The 22,409-nt window shown below is 31.9% G+C and overlaps 7 protein-coding genes and 1 non-coding gene across 8 annotated transcripts; 4 read left to right on the forward strand and 4 right to left on the reverse strand. All coding sequences in view use genetic code 12, as the record gives it.

The window, feature by feature from the left end:
• Positions 1-15: 15 nt before the first annotated feature.
• Positions 16-102, reverse strand: CAALFM_C402650CA. The gene has a single exon (XR_002086405.1). It is a non-coding gene; the product is annotated as an uncharacterized ncRNA (small nucleolar RNA).
• A 994-nt stretch (positions 103-1,096) lies between these two features.
• Positions 1,097-2,104, forward strand: CAALFM_C402660WA (uncharacterized protein; the record flags this gene model as incomplete). Its single annotated transcript, XM_715391.2, has 1 exon — positions 1,097-2,104. The coding sequence occupies one exon, from the start codon at positions 1,097-1,099 to the stop codon at positions 2,102-2,104; it is 1,008 nt and encodes a 335-aa protein (XP_720484.2).
• Positions 2,105-2,369: 265 nt separating this feature from the next.
• Positions 2,370-3,923, forward strand: CAALFM_C402670WA (beclin 1; the record flags this gene model as incomplete). Its single annotated transcript, XM_715390.2, has 1 exon — positions 2,370-3,923. The coding sequence occupies one exon, from the start codon at positions 2,370-2,372 to the stop codon at positions 3,921-3,923; it is 1,554 nt and encodes a 517-aa protein (XP_720483.2).
• A 37-nt stretch (positions 3,924-3,960) lies between these two features.
• CAALFM_C402680CA (uncharacterized protein) lies at positions 3,961-4,299 on the reverse strand (the record flags this gene model as incomplete). The annotated part of the gene is made up of 1 exon (XM_715388.2): positions 3,961-4,299. One exon carries the CDS (start codon positions 4,297-4,299, stop codon positions 3,961-3,963), a length of 339 nt encoding a protein of 112 aa, XP_720481.2.
• A 371-nt stretch (positions 4,300-4,670) lies between these two features.
• On the forward strand, positions 4,671-6,491 carry CAALFM_C402690WA (uncharacterized protein; the record flags this gene model as incomplete). The annotated part of the gene is made up of 1 exon (XM_715387.2): positions 4,671-6,491. The coding sequence occupies one exon, from the start codon at positions 4,671-4,673 to the stop codon at positions 6,489-6,491; it is 1,821 nt and encodes a 606-aa protein (XP_720480.2).
• Positions 6,492-6,658: 167 nt separating this feature from the next.
• On the forward strand, positions 6,659-8,428 carry CAALFM_C402700WA (uncharacterized protein; the record flags this gene model as incomplete). Its single annotated transcript, XM_715385.2, has 1 exon — positions 6,659-8,428. The coding sequence occupies one exon, from the start codon at positions 6,659-6,661 to the stop codon at positions 8,426-8,428; it is 1,770 nt and encodes a 589-aa protein (XP_720478.1).
• Positions 8,429-8,577: 149 nt separating this feature from the next.
• GRX3 (monothiol glutaredoxin) lies at positions 8,578-9,339 on the reverse strand (the record flags this gene model as incomplete). The annotated part of the gene is made up of 1 exon (XM_715384.2): positions 8,578-9,339. The coding sequence occupies one exon, from the start codon at positions 9,337-9,339 to the stop codon at positions 8,578-8,580; it is 762 nt and encodes a 253-aa protein (XP_720477.1).
• Positions 9,340-9,691: 352 nt separating this feature from the next.
• CAALFM_C402720CA (uncharacterized protein) lies at positions 9,692-10,630 on the reverse strand (the record flags this gene model as incomplete). The annotated part of the gene is made up of 1 exon (XM_715383.2): positions 9,692-10,630. One exon carries the CDS (start codon positions 10,628-10,630, stop codon positions 9,692-9,694), a length of 939 nt encoding a protein of 312 aa, XP_720476.2.
• Positions 10,631-22,409: the final 11,779 nt, after the last annotated feature.

Genomic DNA, 22,409 nt, shown 5'->3' on the forward strand with positions numbered 1-22,409 from the left:
ATATATTTATATATAAATCAGATACCGTTGTAGTCTATTGAGAAATCATTGTGCTAACATTAGGTGTTTAAACCTTAAAGACACACTTTTATCATCACTTAAGAATAAATATTTCTTCAAATCGATGTCATAAACAGGATGAGTTGTTGAAATAACATACTATTGATTATACCATAGTTGGTTAAATTAAAGAAGAATAGAAAAAGAAGAACTGAAAAAACATATAAAATTTTTTTTTTTCATACATTTTTTTTTTCTTAAAGAAGCCCATCTCTCGCGCAACAGAGATATTGAAGGGAAAGAAAATATTAGTAGTGTACCAGAGGCCTAAATTTGAAAACTAGAGGAATGGGAGACACACCTAGTCAAACAATAAACATACTAAATCCCCCTTATTTCAAGCACTAAGCAATAAAACAAAGATAGGCTGTCAGTTTTTTTGGACAATATCAGTTACTAATTACTTTTTTTTACCCTGGGCAGACAACACTCACTAAATAAACTATTGATTCTTTTATAATTTAGGGCTATTTGTTCAGTTTTGGACTAAGATGCACGAAGGTCAAAGTAGGTTTGTGTAAGCTTGGATGAATATCTCTAAAATAGAGAACTATGATATGTAATATACAGGTTATAGCATTGCGAGATTGTTCTCAAACTGGTATGATTTACTCAAGATAGTAAGGGAAGGCTGTCATCGCTTTTGACAGGAGAATTTCATATGAAATACAAATACTGTTCGAATTAGGGTATGTAACATGGCTAATTATGAACAGCCCGCATTGCATAATGGTAGATAATGTTACTGAGGAGAATAATACACTAATCTATTTCCTTGTTAGGAAGTATGTGGACTTATCAGTTCGTCCACTGTAGAAGGGATTTCCTACTATATAAAGAGTAGAATCCTCTAAATTAAATTGTATGTATTTTCTATATCAAGCGAAGTTCAAATTATACTCATTAACACATTTTGTTGCAGGTTATCGCTCAAGACTTTTCATATAAAATCCAGACGAATTTCCTCTTGAAGTAGTAATTTGATAATATTTTTAATCTTCACCGAATACTTATATACAGTAAACCCAATATCAGAATGTCTTCGATATTTCCCAAATTATCATTTCAAGAATGGTATCAAGTATTGTATGGATTATGGCCAAGTAACCCTCAATTTACTGAAAAAGATATTTCTTCAAATACTTTGAAAGACAAGGTGGTTGTGATTACTGGAGGTAATAGTGGAATTGGTTATGAAACAGCTAAAGTATTAGCTGGTAATACTGAAGCACGAATTTATATATGGGCTAGGAATAGACAAAAGTCTATTGAGGCTATAGAAAAGATCAAATTAGAAGTGGCTGAGAAACACCTGAAAGATGTTGGAGATAGATTGCAATTTATTCAAATTGATTTAAGTGATTTAAACTCAATTGAGCCAGCCGTCAAAGAGTTTTTGCAACGTGAACAACGATTGGACATCATTTATCATAATGCTGGTGTTATGGAATCTCCACTGGATCAGAAAACTAAACAGGATTATCAAATGGAGTTAGGAGTGAATTGCATTGGTCCTCAGTTATTGCAAACACTACTTGATCCATTATTCATAAAGACTGCAGAAAAGAATCCACCAAACTTATCAAGAATTGTTTGGGTTAGTTCTACTGCTCATATGTTTTCACCAATTGGAGGAATGTATTTGCGAGACCCAGAGTTCAAATCTATAGATGTAGAGTTGAAGACAAAGTACGATCAAAGTAAAGCAATTAATTTGATACAGGCAAGACAATGGAATATTCATCACCCAGGTGCAAACGCAATTAGTCTTTCATTATGTCCAGGATATTTAAAAACAGGAATTCAACGACACGTCACAGGGTTGACAAAATTGGCATATAATTTGTTTTTCCATGACCAGAAAATGGGTGTCTATACTTTACTTTTTGCGGGACTATCTCCAGAAATTACAACTAAAAATAAAGGCGACCACGTTATATCGTTTGGGAAATTGGGATTGATTCGACCAGACTTGAAAGATGATGAGAATGGGAAGAAAGTTTGGGATTATTTGCAGGATAAAATTAAACTGTATGTAAGATAATGGTATACATTTCTCTTTAAATTAATATACAATAAAGTATATAACTTGGATTGTTGGTTTAATAGTGGTAGAATCGATACTTGACTTGTTGTCAACGAGTTTCAGAAACTAATGTGGAGTAATCTTTGGAGTATTTAGGTGCGCACATATTAAAAAAAATATTTTCGTATCTTATGACCACATTATTTACAAAAGTAATAAAGAAAGAAAGAAACAATTAACAGTTCCCCTCAATCTGTCAACACATAGTATCACAAATTAATACATGTCAAATAATCAAGTTTTTGAATGCCAAAAGTGTGATACTCCATTAAATTTAGATCAAAGTTTATTGAATCTAAATGAATCACAATTAAAATTACTTGTTAGTCAAAAGAAACATAAACTATTTAGAAAGGCAAATTCACAAATCTTGAAAGATTTGGATCCACAAGACTATATCCCACAAGATCGACTCGAAATGTATCAAGGAATCACCAATCAAGAACCCATAAACCACCGAAACTATTTTGAAAGTGAGGATGATGAAGATGATGAATATGAAGATGAAGAACAGAATAATCAACAACAAAAACTACATGACTCTGGTTTCACTTCTGACTCCAATTCCTATTTAGTACTCAATGAATCAGATGAATTTAAAGAAAATATAAAGAACAGTCACGATGGAGATGACACTGAAGATCGATCCACTGATGAGAGAAATGATTTTCGAATGTCTACTCGAATAAAAACATTAAATAAAATATTTGCAATATTATCCAATAATCAAGAAATTGATCATCCATTATCAGAAGATTGTGCCAAATTATTAATTGAAAACTATCAATTGAAATTTGATCAGAGTCAAAAGGAAAAAGAAACTTATTTATCATTTTTAAGGAAATTAAAAGATAAAGATAGTCAATTGAATTTATATAATGAAGATGATGAAAATAACGAAATAGTGAATCCTGATTTGTTACATCAAGATTTGGATCAAAAATTATATCAATCAATTCAAGAATTCCAAAAGTTGAGTGTTCAGGAAAAAGAGAATTTGAAAGAGTTGAAAAAATTAGAACAAACTAAGACAGAATTGGAAACCCAACTTTCTAATTATGAACAAGAACTTAATAATCTTAGGGAAAATGGGTTAAATTCGATTTTAAAATTGAAGAACAAATTACAATTGGAATTGAATGAGAAAAACAAGAAATTGGAACAATCTAAAGCAGCTTATGATGTTCAATTAGATCATATTGATAAATTACGGAATCTTAATATATACACTCGAATATTCCATATCTCATGTGATAGTCAAGATAAATTTGCTACAATAAATGGCTTTAGATTGGGTCACAAAATAATATGGCCAGAAATCAATGCCGCATTAGGTCAAATAGTATTATTATTGGTATTCCTTATAAAGCGATTGAAATTAGATTTGAAAAATTATAAATTAGTACCTATGGGATCTCAATCTCAGATAATAAAATTCAGTGCCAAGGATGCAGTAGATGGAACTACCAAATCAAAAACTATATTAAATTTGTATTCATCCGATGAGTTCTCATTAGGGAAACTATTCAATTTTAATAAATTAGATGTGGCTATGATAGCACTTTTAGATATTGTTTCACTTATAGAAGCCAAAGTATTATCTATTGATCAAGAAATCGAATTACCTTATAAAATAAAAAATGATACAATAGGTGGTAAAAGCATCAGAGTCACATCAAACTCGGAATGGACTTCAAGTTGTAAATTTTTATTGACAAATTTGAATTGGATTCTAACTTTTGTTAGTGCTCATACAAATAGTGAAGAAACTTTATAAAAACAAACTGGAAACATCTAATATCATTTACCCTTGCTTATATATACTTCTTGTAGTCTGCCTCTATTTTATCTTCGACCAACTTTGTGTTAATGTATTTAATCAATTTCGAGCTTAGTCCTGCATTGGCAATCAAAGTCCCTGGTCCGTAGACTATGTTATTGAGAAGATTACCATATGGTTGGTACATCATCACCTGCACAGCCCATATGAAATGATACAACAATATGAGGAAAATGAGCACGGTCAAAAATGTCAAGATCGACGCATTCACCACTCTGGACTTGGAGATCTGTTCGTGGGTAGCTGGTCGGGAAGTTCTTTGTGTTGGCATGGATGTGTGTGGGTAATGTAAGGATGAGAAATGACAGAGCATGTCAAATTTTCCAGTCTCACAGAAATAAAATCAACGCGTGATATAGTACCGTGGATGATGATGGCTCAACAAACTACAGTAGATACTTTTAATCCTCTCATAGCTATACATATTTCATTTACTAACAGAGTTGTCAATATTGCCATCAATCATCAATTGACTAAACTAGCCCTGGTATAATTTCCTAGCAACTGCAAGTTTACCCGGTCTAAAAATTGGTGTCTTTTTTTTTCCGAGTCCCGGTTTTTAGCTTTCTTCGTGGTTTGCACTCGGCTGACAAACTTGTGACCCTTATAAACTTTTCTGGAACCCTTGTTATACGCCATTGCAACCAAACAGTCCACCTTACTTGTCAAAACAACACATTCACAATGCAATCAGTGTATCCCCACAAGACAACTCTACATATAGAGCCCAGCTACTACGACAATGGCGTTCCAGTGTTCCAACCTACAATGCACGAATTCCGAGACTTTTACAACTTCAACAAGGCAATCAACAAATACGGAATGCAGTCGGGCATAGTAAAGGTGATTCCACCTACTCAATGGGTTCTGCGAGTGCAGAAATGCTACACCGAGAGTAATCTAGAACAAGTGTCTATCCAGAACCCCATAGTGCAGAGCATCAACACAAATGCACCAGGGATATACCAACTGCAGAACATCGAGCGATATAAAAAGTATTCGATATTCCAATGGAAGGAGATGGCCAAGACACGCAAGCCACCACGACGGAAACAGAGAGGTAAATCAGAAACAGAGACCCACTCAAAAGATATTCCATTCTACAACATTAACACTAGTCAGTATACCGACGATCGGTGCAAAGAGCTCGAGACCAACTATTGGAGGTCGCTCTCGTACTCCGAGCCAATGTACGGAGCAGACACCATGGGTTCTGTGTTTGACAAGTCGATAACGGCGTGGAATGTGGCACACCTACCGAACTTGCTCGATCTAATGGAGGAGAAACTACCAGGGGTGAACCAGGCATATTTGTACGCGGGGTTGTGGAAGGCATCGTTTGCATGGCATTTGGAAGACCAGGACTTGTATCTGATAAATTACTTGCACTTTGGAGCACCAAAACAATGGTACCTGATACCACAGAGCCAGCACGAAGAGTTCTACGCATTGATGGTTGATTTATTCCGCGATGAGTTCAAACAGTGCAGTGAGTTCCTCCGACACAAGACATTTATGGTGTCGCCCGCGTACCTTGAAAAACACGGCATTAGAGTGAACCACACGATACACCGAGAGGGTGAGTTTATTATCACATACCCATACGGATACCATGCGGGGTTCAACTACGACTACAACTTGGCAGAGTCGGTGAACTTTGCGTTGGACGACTGGTTTGAGTTTGGGAAACGCACAAAAAAGTGTGAGTGCATTAGTGATTCTGTTGGGATAAATATCAAGCATTTATGGGAAAAGTATTACGGTACGAAGTACGAGGCAGTGAAAGAGGAAGATGGTCGGGATGGCGGACTTGAAGCTGACTCTGATGGTTCGATAGAAGTGGTCAAGGTAGAGAAGATCCAACGCAAGTGTCGCAAGAGAAAACAAGACAATGTCCACATTACAAATACACATGAGAGTGTGTCCACCAAGAGACCACACAAACAACCAGACATCCCTCGTGAATGTGCTCTTTGTCCCAACACACTCCAACAAACAAAATACTCCCATTCCGCTTTATTCGAGTTGCTACAAGCTGATACGTATGGCACAACACCTGAGAGGCCCCGTCGAGTGCACAAGATATGTGCTAGTATGTTCCCTCATCAACTTAAGTGCGACTTCAAAACCAACACAGTACACGGGCTAGACGATATTACCAAGAACCAGAAGAAACTACGCTGTGGTGTTTGTCGTCAGAGTGAGATGGGAGCATGTTTCCAATGCAGTTATAAGAAATGCACTCGAGCATTTCATGGAAGTTGTGGGTTGGTTGATGGAGTTCAGTATGATTTTGATTCTGGAGAAGCATTCTGTAAATTCCACCGCCAGGGCCCCACATCAGCAGAGTTCAAAGTTGGAATGTATGTGCAGTTTTTGTTCAACCACGGAGTATATTTTGGACAATTAGTCAATTTGGGAGATGGGGATGTTGAGGTTGAGGTGTATCCTTCTGCTCAAGATGTCATTGAAATACCAACGACAAGCATAATTAATGTTGTATAATTAATAGGTAACTGTGTAGAGAGAAAAGTATGGCAATAAATGAGTTGTATGTTTTGATATTGACGCGAATTTGTGGCAAGTTTATACACAGATTTTTTCTCTTTGCCTCTTTAAATAATTTTGTTTCAAGTTTTATTTGATCTTGTAATTATTGTTTCTTCAATGTCATGGTACCACCCAGGAGGAAAAAACCAAAGTATGAACCAGTGGAGATAAACTCATCTTTTGATGAAATATCATCGGATTCACAAGACTCTTCGTCTTTTGAGCATTGGTCGATCCAACCAAGTCCAGTCAAAAAATCACAAACCACAATTAATAACAATCAACAATGGATAGATAAATATCGACCGAAAACCACTAGTGAAATCTGTATTAATCCGACAAAATTAAAACAAGTAAAAGAATCGATGATGAAAATGATCAATAAAACTTCAAACACCAGAGTATTGGTGCTATCTGGACCTAGTGGCTCCTCAAAGTCTACCACTGTAAAACTACTAGCTGAAGAATTGATAACTGTACGTGATGCCTTTGATTCCGTGGTGGTTGAATATGATGAACTGGAAGATTTTTTGAAATTTTTACAAGATTGTCGATATAAATCCAAGAATGTGATATTAGTGGAAGAATTACCAAATATATATCATTTGGAAACTTTAAAGAAATTTCGAGATGCCATAAGGGATTGGATATATCAAGATGATAATGGATTTTCATTACCACCTTTGATTATATGTCTAAGTGAGATTGAATATGATTCCAATGATCTCAGGATTAGTTATAGCATTGAAAATAATTTAACGGTGGATACATTATTGGGTAAAGAAATTACGGGATTAACTCAAGTGGAAAATATTAAGTTCAACAGTATTGCCAACCGATTTTTGAAACCAACGATAAATAAGATAATTAAACAAGAAGGAATTTTAAAAATTGTTAATCAACAAATTTTGATGAGATTTTTGGATGAGATTTTTCAAATTGGAGATATTCGTTCCATTATATTTAACCTTGAAATGTGGATTAAAAATGTTAAACAATCTTTGACTAATAGAATCTCAATCGATTCATTTATGCGAGAAAATTCAATTAACTTGTTTCATGCCATAGGGAAGATAATATATTCAAGTTCTAAAGTGAATAAAAATCGACTGAAAATTGGTAATAACGATGACGATAGTGACCCATTAGATAAGGACGATATAGACTATCAATCAATTGAACAAGTACTACAACTGTTTCCTGAGAAAAATATGGATTTGTTGAACTTGTCACTACTAGAGAATTATCACATTTATCAAGATTCTAATTATGATTTGAAATTGGCAAGTAATATAGTTGATGATTTGAGTGTTAATGACATTATCAAACTTGGTGATACTGGTATAAGATCTACTAGGATAAATCTAAGCAAAGCGCAAAAACTTTCAACTAGTCGATCTACATCTATGCCTCCATCCAAATTGAAAATGAAGTTTCCTCGACATTTAAAAATGATCAAAATGATGAATAAAACTAAAAATCAAATCAGTTCGTATCGTCGATATCTCAATCCACAAACATCATTTCAAGATTTAAATTTGATTGATGGATATTATATGCCAATAATTTATAACTCTCAGAGAAAGACAAGGTACAGATATAATCGACTAGGTGGTAAATTTCAAGAAGTTTATGCAGATGATACAATACCGATTGATGAAGGAGAGGTAACTTATGAATATGATCAATTTGAAATTGACATTAAGAATAAAATAAATCTAGATCTGGATATGAAATATTCGGAAGTGATCGATGAAGACATGGATAATATGAGTGATCCAATTGAATCAGATGATGATCTTGAAGATATTGGAGATATAGGGGATAATGAATCTGATGCGTTTCTGAGTGATTCCGAATTAGAATTACTTTTAACACAAGGTAAAGTCTGAATATAAACTAAATAGATTTAAATAAATACACTTGTATGTACTATGTATTATATGTATTAACACAAGTCTTTCGTTTCTCAGAAAGCTAAAAAAAAAAAGAATGACAAAAGTAAATTATACAAATAATATCTCCAAGGACATTTAATAAATCAAGCTTCTAAAGCATGTTCGAAGAATTTCTCATCATCTTCAATACTTTCTTTGATGATATCCAATCCACCTTGGAATTCACCATTAATGTATAATTGAGGGAAAGTTGGCCAATCACTGAATTTTTTTAAACCTTGTCTTACTGAATCATCTTTTAAAATATCGAAAAATCCAAATCTAACTTGATGTTCTCTTAAAATTGCCACTAATTGACGAGAAAATCCACATTGTGGTGAAGATGGTGAACCTTTCATAAACAACATGATTGGAGCAGCTTTAGTTAATTTATTTAATCGTTCATTTAATGCTTCCTCTGATTCCTCCACTTCAGGAGCATTAGTGGTGGTATTATTACTATTGGTATTGGCAGTTGTGCTGTTGATTGATGCCTGGACGTTATCGTTATTACTGGTAGTAGTGCTGTTGGTGTTATTGGAAAATTGGTTTAATGCTTGAATAAATTCTTTAGGATCAGCTCCTGATAATTCTTTCAATATGGTTTGATTACGAATCAATATGAAATAAGGAACTGCACTAACTTCAAAGATTTCACTGATTTCCGGTAACTCATCAGCATTTATACTTAAAAAGATTATTGAATTATCTGATTCTTTGGAATCAGCTAAGGTTTTGAATACTTGATTCATGGTTTTACAAGGTCCTGCCCATGGTGTATGGAAATAAAGTGCAATCAACTTGGATGGATCGGCTTTGGTTAATTCAGTGAACTGTTGTTCTGACTCGATTTCAATAACTCCCATTATTGATTTTGATCTATGAATATAAATTTTGTTTATTCGTTAGTGGGTATTTAATATTTGAAGCCACACAACTAATTCGATTGATGAGATAGATAATCACCCAAGCTTTTGTTGGCTGGGTTTTTTTTGCCTAAACATAAAAATTTTTTGATGGAAAAAAAAAAAAGAATGGCTTTACAGAATGTCACGTGATGTGTAGTAAGAGACAAACCAAACTTTATTAGTCTGTTAATCGCTACCAACTTGGACACCGTAGATAAATATAAATCCTATTCATGAGTTTACCAAAAAAAATGCAATCTATATTGAGAATGTACAACTATATGCTAACCAAATATTACTACTATTACTACTAAGACAATCTAGGAGACATTGGACCTCCATTACCTACATAAGTCCGGTTATCATCGATTTCTGAAGATGAATTACCTTCTCTTGCATCTTTAATCCATTGACTTTCATAATCGTTGGCTTTATTATTATTGACATTACCATGGTATTGGACATAACGAGGATACATATCAGGATGTTTGAATCTGTATTTTCTTAAAGCACTAGGTAACAAGTCCATTGACCACATGACCAACAATAATCCATACCAGAATGAAATTAACCATTCAAAAATAGCTGATTTGGAATTTTGATCGTTTTTCATATATACCCCAAAACAAATGGCAAATGCCACTGCGGCAAATAACCATACTAATTTCAACATGAATGAAACAAAATATAAATTGGCAAATTTCGAAGTGCCAAATACCACTTGATCATGAACTGGATCTAATTTAGAAGGATTGGTACCAAATATAAATGAAATGGTGAAATCACAAACACAAGCTAAAAAGCAAAAGGCAATAAACACACCCACCATTGAAATGTGTACGGGATGGAAATTCTTGGTATTGAATATGGCAACAAACACAATTCCCAATTGTCCAATAGCAGCACAAATTATACTAGCAATGGCTAAACGAGGTTGATGTTTCGAAATATATGGTTGAATTTTACCAGACTTATAACGTAAATAAAATCCCATTATTAATGTTCCAACAAAGAAAATTGCCTGGAAACCAGAACAGGAGATGAATAATGGTTGAAGATTAGTGGCACCGATATCGGAAATGTATACTGGGTTTTGGTATTCTCCGTTCATAAATGAATAGATTGGTCGGCCTTGGGCACCCCAACATGACAACATGGCGATTAACATCCCCCACCATACTATTAGTGCTATTATTGGAATGAGATAGTAGTGTATCACTTGGAAACGAATAAGTGGTTTTGATGACATATTTGTAGTTTAGGGAGTTGTTTATAATGTAAAGTGAGGAATGGTTTACTTGCAACTATTTCACTTAATAGAAGGGAAAAAAAAATTAAACAGAAAATTCTTGAAGATGGGTCTCGATGGAGAAAGGATTGATCTATAAAGAAGTTGAAATATTTTGGTACCTTTTCACTTTTAATATATAAATAAATTCAAAAAGACAATAAGTTTTGTAAAAAGAACAAGAAGAGTTTTATCATTAGATATTATTTTTTTTTGGGGAAGATGGTTTGATAACTTCATGAAAAGCCCTGTTTGTTTTGTTCTACTTTGACTTAGCCTTGTATTAGTTTGCCAGGTTTTTTAAAGATCATCGAAATATTGCAATCCATTGGAAATTTAGCAAGCCAAAGCAGGCAAAGCAAAGCAATTAAGGAAAATCTCATTTCGGATGTAAAGCAAAAAAAGGTAAAATACGGAAATAAACACAATAGAATTTGTGGCGATGCGCGAAATCTCTTCATTAAAATTTTTCACTTTGTTGCTCTGAATTTCATTCAAATACACAGCAAATTCTCTATTGTAATCCTTAGTCATTCATTACTTTTTTTGGGGGGTGTACCTGCTGCTGCTCCTACTTGATCTTATACAAATATATATGTAGTGTCCTATAATTCGATATGAAAATAGGAAAACACCTTTTTAGCCAGCCACGATAAACACGTAACAAGGCGAAATCGTATTGTGATTTTGACAAAATCTTTGTCGGCTTATAAAAGAAAATTCTAATACTATTGTACGGTTATTCAGTTCCGACTAAGCGAAGCCGGTGTGGTAGCATAACTATGTCAGGTTCATCGTCAACAATAGACAACAAACAATAACCGGTACTTGTCACACGACACGCAAATTTCACCATAATCTTTATTGTCTATTTTGTGTGCACCTTTGAAAAGAATTAGCTTTTTGAACACATTACACTCCATGACATCACCGCCACTGGCACACAATTGTTTCAATCACATTCGTTTTAAACGTTTTTTTTCAGTAGAATATAGTAAGTTAGTTAGTAAGATCAGACCAAATTATAACTAGACGAGGCAGTGATGGAAGATCTAACTGTGAAAAATAGACTTTGAATCTAGACTGGTTGATCGATGACAATGGGCTAAGCAGAAAGAAGGTGTTGTATATGTTGAGGATAATGGTGGCGTTAACAGTGGCTATAATTCCATAAGCTGATGATAATTTAACTTTTTGGTGACTTGAACTTTATTAGACGTTGTAATTTGGATAGTATCCAGTAAGCTCAGTTGTTGTCTCGTCTGGGAAGTTATTTTAGAAAAGTTTGAGTTTAAAGTTAGTAAATTAGGAATGTTATGGTACTCGTCATGGCTGTGGACAAATAGTACAATATTACATTAAATTTTTCGGTTGCAAACATATTGACATCATTTTAAGACATACTTCCGTGAAAAAACTAACGTCGCTGATCGTTTTTAAGAATTTAGTGAAAAAGCCATCTCAATGAGTAAGATGCAAACAGCTGATATAGGTGATTGCAAATAATTCTTGGGATGTTCAGTCGAATAATGTTTATAACTGAAAAAAATACTGCTTTTGTAAGAAAGACACATTTGTGTTTGAATAGATGAAATTGATAATTGATTTTCTTTCAATTTTAGTGTAACTCTGGAAACAAAAAAAAACTGCTGTCGGAAAATAAGAAATTCCAATAGTTTTGAACTTTGCTTATTGGTAAACGTTTGGTTATTGCTAAACCGATTCCAGAAAATAAACTGAAACAAATTAAAACAAACTTCTGGCGAGCAAGGTTATGGGTTTGTTGCCCCTACACATGAAACTAACTATTCTATACTATAGAGAATCCAGAATTAGCATGGAATTTCAAAACTAACTTATCAAATGAAAAAAGAATTGGGGGGATTGTTGTTCCACGTTTCCTGATAAGATAAAAAAGGAGAAGACTACGATGGTTACTATTTTGTGTTATCTACTTTGCTTAGAAGATGAAGGAGGACAAAAACTAATAGATTTAGAATTCCAGTAACTGATACCCAAGTAAGCAAGCAAGCAAGCAAACAAGTAACAAAATGCTGATTTTTAGAGAGAACTTGAAACTTGAAACTAAATCAATAACAACAATCGGCAAAAAAAAAGGAATGATGATAAAGTGATTAAAAAAGTTCTTTTGTTCTTTGAGGAATGATTTTTTTAGTAAGTACATAAATTAAAGTCTTTTTTTAGTTTATACATTAAAATGAATCTGTTGAACCACCAATTTTTGGTCATTGTAGGACAAATCTAAAGCAACATGCTCCTAAACACAAAATAGAAAGAGATGAATTTTACAAAAAAATTCTAATATAAGCTATGTACAGGCACTTTCAGCCAAAAATAAGCAAACTGTTTAATATTCTTCACGGTAAATACATAATGCTTTATAACAGTACCTCGTTTTGTTTTCTGTTAATTGCAATTTGCTACACAGCTTATTCTCAAGAAAATACAAAAACAAAGTAGGCGGGATGGATGGAGTTAGTGTTGTCTATTGTTGAACCGTTGAAAGTCCTGTATAGATCCCCATACAGACTTTTCCTTTTTTTTTGCAGTCATGATAATAATTATCTCTTAATACGAAAACTACATTTATTTGAATTTATCAAACCAAAAGAGAATGGCACCAAAATCATCGAATGCTCAGTATCAACAAACTCATAATCGTCCTCTTTCTCGGTTGTTTGACATTGTTACCACTAGATGTTAACTAAGATTGCACTTAAATATACAATAACACTTCAACTTCCCTAAAAAAGCTCGTATGAATGGGAAACCAGTAGGAACGTTTGCCAACACGTAACAACTAGCCAATTAAAAGCACAATATTGTAAAACCATGATTTAAATTTTCAAGCATCGTCTAAAAAACAGAAGAAGCAAATTAGTAAATCCATGGAGGGCAGGTCTAACAGAGAAAGACAGCAAGCCTGGAGAAAAAGAAAAGAAGAAGAGAAACACGAGATAGTGATAATTGCTTCAAATTACAAGAAAATTGTTATACATCTTGCAGGCTTATCAATTGTTGAATTGGATAAAGAAAGAGCTGAAAATAATGAGATAGATGTTTGACGAAGGATAGGTACATATAGCAATTTCAACAATTGTCAATTTAGTAGGAGTACGTTGTATAATGTTGTGTCGTGTCAGAAACCAAAAGAAGATATTTTGACAGACATTAAACTTTTTTATTACGGTTATTATTGACGATTAAATCTCTCATTTTGGTTTGTGTCGCATTTGTTTTTTTCACAGCTGACGACACAGACACGGAATTTTTTATACTAATTCAGGAACTTTTAGCTATTACTAATCGTCATTCATCTTGTCTCATTGGGTGTTTAGCCACTATATTTCAATGATTGTGTTCATTCAATATGGTGATGTTGATGATGATGGCACCACTATCACCATTACTACAATCGCCCAGAAATAATAAATACCTCTTAATCCATATTGCTGGTTGATGAATAACCAGTGTGAATCATTAACATTGTCTCTTAGAGCGGTTGAAAATAATAATAATGAATGGGTTGTCATTTGCAACCTCTTGAAAAGAAAAACTATACCCAAACAAAACAAAACAGAAATAACAATAGAATTGAATATTTTTAGGTGTTTTTCATTTTACACCCCCTTACCAACCCACTCCAGTATCTCATCTCAACTTATTTAGTTCCAACTACCACCCCCAGTTTAGCAAATTAATGATCCATAGATTTTGAATTCTGTACAGTAACAACGACAGCAAACAGGGAAGACAAAGGAACAATGTGAACTATGCATTGCATTTGATAATTAACAATAAGAGTTTTTAAACTGACACAAATCAAAAAAAACTGTTTTAACAATTGGCATTGTCATTGTTGTTGTTGCCTTAGTTATTTTTGACGATGATTTTATAAAAATTCTTACTCAAAAACTAGATTATCAAGATAAAAAAAAAAACATTAGATGTGGGCCGGTAAAAGTTGATCGGAAAGAATGGATACTTGCTTACTTACTTGCTAGTTCCGTTAATAGTTGACTAATATGTATGCTTTGTAATCTTCGGTAATGACAAAAAAGAAATGGAGATAATCATCAAAAAATTTGTCAATGGTTTTGTAACAGCAAATAAGTTGATTTTGCATCTCTAATTCCTCTCTCTCAAACCTCAAACAAAGAGAATTGATTCCAATGGCTATTTCTTACAACCTGTAAGATCTATAATAATACTACACTGCCACTACAACTATATTGCCTTTGACAAACTATATGTAACACCTAATAATATAGTTGTTTGTGATATATCAGACTCTCCACTTATCAAATCTAGACTAGTTTAGTAGCAACCAATCAAAGATCTGATTTGTTATGATTTCTTTTTTTCAGTTTAATAATATCATTTCTATCTGAACCATTATGCTAATTCCGATATCCTAGGGTAATTGTAATTCAACACACACGCAAACAAGTACACACATTCAAACTGAGACCAAAAAAAACACTAATATTATAACACCGGCTACCACTAACACTAGCTTTTCGTGGGAAAGAATAATAATTATAGTTACTCTCATGCATTGAATAATAATAATACTAATGGTAATTTGGTCGACTCACTCTCATTATTTTTTCATTGGTAGCGCGTATTTCAATAAATAGGAGAAGAAAACTACAGCAGAGCAAATGATTTTTACAAGAAATACACTACCACAACTAAAGTGTATTTAGCAATTAATTAACTAAAGAAACATACATCCGTCTGGAATGTATAACTTTGGAACTAAATCAAAGAATCTCCGTCTAGACATTACTTAAATTGAAAATAGGGTGTATGAAAAAAAAAATGACTACAAAGTATTATTATTATTGAGGACAACAATAGATGCAAAAACTAAAGAAATACGCTTAAAAATGCAGACAACTTTTTTCTTTGCTTAAAAATAATTGCAAAAAAGTTTTCATTATTTTTGATGAATAATTAGTGAGTCTTTTGATAATTAGATAATACATTTAGATAATATTTTTTTTATTAGTTTATATCAAACTTAGAGAAAATAATTAGTATTAGCAAAGAATAGTTACATTATACAATATCCATTCACACACTGATTCGTGTAAATGAGTTCAGTATGATTGGACAAGTATTCATTTCCAACAATTCTGTGTTTATATTTTTACCCAGAAAGGGTAGTCCAAATTGTAAATTGATTGCTAATAACTTGGCTTTTAAGAAACCATCACATGGTGAATATAATAATAACACATAGAAACAACACTTAATTCTTATTGCAAAATTCCAATAGTGAGTGGTTTAAATCCTACCTAATTACATATGCAGAAACAAGAGAAAAACTAACAACAACAACATGGTGGTCCTCATCATTTCTAATAATATGGTTTTAGTTTTGATTCTCTATTTTTTCTCATCATATCATCTCCATCATTAAAACTACTACCACTGCTACTATGAAATTACTAGATATGAAACAGGACTAAAAAAACTTTAAACAAACAAATCCAAGAAGATGAGATGTTGTGACATGTAACAACAAGAACCCAAATAACCAACTAACTAACTATATTATATTATATACAATGGTGAGTTAATTCATTGTTTTCTCTTTTTAAGTAGAATCGAACTGTAGTATTAAATTAACTAGTTTGGAGATGGCGATATTTTTTGAAAGTGTAGTTGAATTAGTTGGGTTGGGAGGTTATAGTGGTTGCATATTGGAATCATTTTTCCAATGGATATTTTTTTTTTCATTTCATTACTTTAATTATTTACAATTTTTAAAAAAACCCTAAAATGTAGAGTAAAGTAAACTTCTCTAAACAATCAAACATACACTTAGTTTAAGTCTAGTCCACTCTCTCTTTTTTTTTCTTGTATTATTTCAGTTACATGTAAATAATCACATTTAAAAAAAAAATATAATAATAATAAAAAACACTAAAAAAGTTCCATTATTATTGTTGGTGTTGCATTATTGAAAACCCAAACACACTTTGTAGTAGTCAATTGATTTGTTAGTTAGGGTTTATTAAGCATCATGTGATTAAAAAAAAAGACTAAAAAACAAGCAATATAGAATACAATAATTAACAGAGTTTTGGATTGTAAAAAGCACTTTAGATATAGTTTAGTTTACCAAGAGGCGGCAAAAATTACTAACAAATGCATAACTCCCTCAATAATAATAATAATTTTATGTGTTGGATTGGGATGGATGGGGTGTGAGATAGAGGCGGGCAGTGGGTGGGGAGGGCGTTAAGAACAAACTCTAGAAAAAGAAAAACCTTCATTTAGGAATCAATTGACAACGATTATTGTTGTAAAGTCACACACACATATTCATAAAATTACTGATAGTGATGGTAGTTGATAACACAACAACAACTCAAATACACGAGAAGTTGACAATGTAAGGAATGAGAGTATGTGAGTGGTGAGTTGCGGTTGCGGATAATCAATTGCGCCTTATTTTGTACCAAACATTCTCAAAAAGCGTATATCACAACAATTAATTCTTGGAGGTTTCACTTTATCCTGTGACTGACTGAATAAATGTTTATTATTCACTACGTCAATGTAATATGTGAAGCATGTTTTAGAGTTTTTCATTTGCTTATTCTTTCTCCGTCATATATCCATAACCATCCACCTCCTCCTCCCACCCCCAAAGCCAAAAATAAAAAGCAAACGAGTGGAGAAAAAAAGAAAACCTTTGCTGTAAGTGCGACAAATAATACTGTATCGTAAAAATTGTTGCCTTTTTGTCAGGCTAAATTGTGTGTCGGTGTTTCTCATAACCATAACCATAACTAATTCTTTCTTCCTACCAAGAAAAAAAGAAAAGTAAAGGAGAACAAGTAGTATTCTTACTTGATCCACTTGTTGAAAGGTTTAGCTTATAATTGCGTTGAGTTAAATGAGAAATGGGCCGATATGTAGAGTTATCATTATGGCTTTTTGCCTTGTTTTCTAGTTTTAGTTTTGTCGATCATTTTGTTTTTTGGGTTTTGAAGATAAAAATGCAATGACTGCAAAAAAAAATTGGGCTCCCCCCAAAGTTGCCATATTTTTTTTTTCTTGTTCTCTCTCTCTTTGTCGTCTATTTTTAATTTCTGTATTTCCCACCACCAAGAATTTGCAAAATTCAAAGCCCTGCAAAAAAAAAGATGTAAATATAATACTGAGATAGGTTACAGAACCAGATATTAGCTGTAGGCGGAAAGAGAATGTGTGTTCAGCTTGCCTCATCAATCTCATTTTATTAAGGTTTAATAGCATGTATTAGACATTACTTGTAAATGACGGGTATTATACACACAAATTTTTATCTAAAATGGGGGATTTCAAATGTAACAGTATTACAATAACGATTATAATGTGTTTTTACTATACAAATTTTTGTTGCATTTCAATTTGCATTCATTTGATTTGATTTGATTTTGGGGGAGACACTTTTTTTTGTTGTACCGGAAATAATCATTCAGAATTAAACGGAAATATTTCCCATCCCATATAGTATATGCAGCCAGGCTTATTGTAATTGGTTTTTTAGTTTTTTTAGTTTTTAGTTTTCTCGAGCGTTACTAGTACTTACTAGCTACCTATTATTATTGTCTATAGGATCTTTTTAATGTGGAATTTTTTATTTGATGATCAATGGTTGTGAAACTATTATAGATATAATAGAATTCAAATTTAGACAAACTTTTACTTTTTGGGTGTAACTATTTTTATTTTTGTTTCATTTTTTTATTTTTGATTTTCTGGATGGAATTATCAATTAATTTTTTTTTTAGTTCAATATTCTGTTTTTTAAAAAAGGGGGTTAAGAGCACCACTTACCTGCATCACTAACAATTACAGCAACAACAACAACAACAACAACAACAACAAGGTGAAGTTTGATAGTTTGTTAGTGGAAATGAAAAAAAGCAGAAAAGTTACTTTTTTTTTTATTTTTTTTTGAGTTATTTTTAACTTTTCTTCTTCACTCTATTCCACTTTTCAACAGAAGCACCTTGAAAAAAAAAAACCTCCTTAGTTTCATGCATCCCCCTAAAAATTGTAAAATTGAATAGAATAGTATCTCTCTCCTTCCTTTTACTTTTGCATGATTGTTTTGAAATTTCTGTCTGTCTTGATTTTTTATTCGGTTATTATTATTGCAATTCCTTTTTTTAAATCTTGATTTCTTAGTGACCTATCCATCATCATCATCATTCACACACATAATCTATCTATCTATGTTTTCAATTTAAGTTTTCTTACTTTGTGGTTTGTAAAGAATTTATATTTAGGATAAGAGATTTTCAATTCAAATGACGAAAGCATACACCAAGTAAGTGAGACAAAGAAATTAATAAGAGAGAATTTAACAGGCGGTGCTTGATGAAATTAAAAACAACAAACAACCAATTGTTGCCAAAAAAAACTAAAAAAAAATGGAAAGTGTAGTCTAGTTTAGTCTAGAGTATGGTAGAGAGAGAATTACAATTCCTATTGTTGTTGTTGTAAATCCAATAATAATGTATGGTTTGCAAATGACAATAAAGAAAAATGATTCAATTACGAACTTTTGAGAATTTTTGATTTCATAATCAATTGATCAATCACACACAGTACACTCGCTCTTTCTTTCATCATCGACTGTTTTCTATTTGCTTTACTAAAATAGAATCTAAAAATTACAACTAAAATTTTAGAACTACTACTAATCTTCAACAAGTTACTACAATATAATATCTTCTTTGTTGTTTGGATTAGGTAATAATAATGTAAGGAAATAAAAAAAAAGAAATCCTAACCAACTAAAAGAAACTAGACGATAGCCATAAGGGCTCACACTAGTTGCTTTAAGGTTTGAGGCGGAAATGGATCAACCATCAACCGTCATTCATTCATTCATCATTCCATATTAATTCTAAGATGAGATTTTTGGCAGATTTTGGCATAAAACCAGAAAAAAAAATGATTTAATTTATTTGATCAGAAACAATACCAAAAGCAAGCAAGTAGGCAAGTCTAAAGTAATTTTTTTTTTCAATTATCCCAATCAATCTATTATGTAAATCAAGACTTTGAAAAATTATCTACACTATTGTAAAACTGTGTGTAAGTTGTCTATGAACATGCACACTCACACCTACCCACATACTCTCACACACACGATCTACAAGAGTGTAAAGTAGTAAAGTAAGTAATTGTATGTACTTCTTTCAATCAGACAAAGAAGAAGAAATAATGACGACTTTCAGACAATAATATAATTTTGTAACAATAAGTACACGACACACACATAACAAATAAGAATAAGAATGATGCAAAAAAAAAAATAATGTACAATCAAACCCAAATATTTCAAAACTCAAGTACAAGCCAACCTCATAATTTTATTATTATTATTAGTTGTTGTAGTAGTTTGGGATTGAAAGTGAAATGGGGTTTGATTTACAGATATTTTCTCTAACATTTTTTTTTAAACTCAAATACAATTCTCCTTATTATTATTTTGTTTCATTTCACCTTTTGAAAAATGGTTGGTAGTCTTTACGTGTCACTTGGTGCTAGCCTGCATACAGAAGCATGTAAGTGCTATTATTAATGTTAGACACATATAGATTGGTTAAGAAGAGTAAACGATTGATTGAATACTACCAACAATAGTAATAATAATAATAATGATCTAACTATTCGGAATAGAGAAATTACATGACGATAAGTCACATTTGAAGATATTGTTTCTTTTCTTTATTATCCGTTAGAATCAAATTAATGATGATATATATCTTGATTTCAGTATGTATGTTAAGTATTGTGTTGTCGTTGGTTTTTGTGTTACTTTGTGTGCAAACTGAAATTTTGTATGCCCATCATCATCATCGATCATCGTTGTTAGTCTTGTTTCTCTTCTTTTCTCCTTTTCTTACTTCCTTCTAGACCTGTAACATGTACAATGAATTAAATTAATCAATTAAGTAATATTTCAATTTTGCAATCTATTTTCTTTCTTTTCTGTTTTAGTTTCAAAGCATGTAAAATTAATTTCTGTTTCAATATAGTATTGATACTACTACTGCTGCTACTACTTGTTACTAATTTATTTATTGACTGAACTACTATTACTTTTTGGTGAAAATTTCAATCTTAATCTAAAGTCAAAAAAAAAAATAATGAAATTCCTTCTTAAAAGTTCTTCATAACCCAAAAAGAAAAAAACAAACTTAAAACCAACCAACTTTACAACTTAATTAAAATGCTTCTTATTATTATATCAAGGAAGAAAATTTCTTACGCGCGCTTATTTTAAAAATTGAAAAACCTAAAAATTATTATTGCTTGTGTTTCATATAACACAGTGTTTTGAAGTTATTATGCTGCTGCTGCTGCTTCTGCTGTGCCCATCCTGCGCTCATACTCTAAATCCTATACTACTTTAACACACACTACAACATCTGATAACCAAATTGTTGTAGAAAGTGGGTGTTGCTGTTGTTGCTGTTGTACAAACTTGAATTCTTTCTCTTACTATTTTTTAACTTGTTGTACATTTGTTTAGGGGTGTGATTTCCATATTTAGTTCGTTCTTCTATTCTTCTTCTTTCTATTCTGCCTCTATTCGTTTCACTTTTGTAAATGCTTGCTCTCTTCTTTTTTTTTTGCAGTAAATTAAATAATAATTAGTTGTTGTTGTAATTTAAAATTTTTATTTTTGTATCGATCACTAACTAACTAAAAAATTTATTATTAGTAAAATTTTAATCACTCTTTGCTATATATTGTATTTTAATTGTCGATTGTTGAAAGTGATGTTTCAATGCGGGTGTTGTTACGAATATTTTGTGTATTTATTATGTAGTATTATTTAGTTTGTAAGTTTGTAAGTTTTTCTTCTTGTCTTGCCTTGTCTTGTCTTTTCTTGCTATTGTTTCCCTCCCCCCTATTATATATGTTTATGCACCTACTCTGCATAAATAGTATTCTTACATATTATTTTTGTATCTGTACAATATACTAACAACCACAAAGTACTAACAAAAAAACCTGACATTTTTTCTTCTATTTAATCCATCCGACAGACACAGTAAAACATTTTTTTTTTAAGCAAGAACTAAAAATTTTTTTTTGGTTTTTTTAGGAGAAGCATATTCTTACTTACTGTACTGTACTTTACTTTACTTAACACTAAACTGAATATGAGATTGAGAAATGAGTATGAACAGAGAAAGGGAGGGAGGATTTAGTTTTTTTATTTTTTTTTTGTTTTCATTTTGTGATTTCATTTGATTGTCTTAACTTCTTTTATGTACATTTGATGATTGTAATTTCGGTTTTAATACTCTCTTGTTGTTTTATGTTTTTTAGTGTTCCTTTCCTTTCTTTTTTTGCTTTTGCTTTTACATTTGCTTTCACTTTTGGAATATGTATTATGTATATTTGTATGTGTGATATATTAATACTTTGTACAATTTTCATTTATTAAAAACATTTCTTTTTTAACCAAAATTAAAAATAAAAAGAGAATGTGCATTTAAAATTGTTCTTGTTCTTGTTCTTGTTCTTGTTCTACTTTTTTCTTTTTTGGCTGTTAAAAATATCTTTTCCCTCTTTGAACCTTGCCCTATTTTTGTATGCAAAATTTATACATCTATAATACCATAATAATCAGATGTATGAAATATATAAACTACTTGATTTCTTCTACAAATTTTATACATCCTAATAA

Source organism: Candida albicans, chromosome 4, assembly GCF_000182965.3.
Source record: "Candida albicans SC5314 chromosome 4, complete sequence".
NCBI classification, from domain to species: domain Eukaryota; kingdom Fungi; phylum Ascomycota; class Pichiomycetes; order Serinales; family Debaryomycetaceae; genus Candida; species Candida albicans.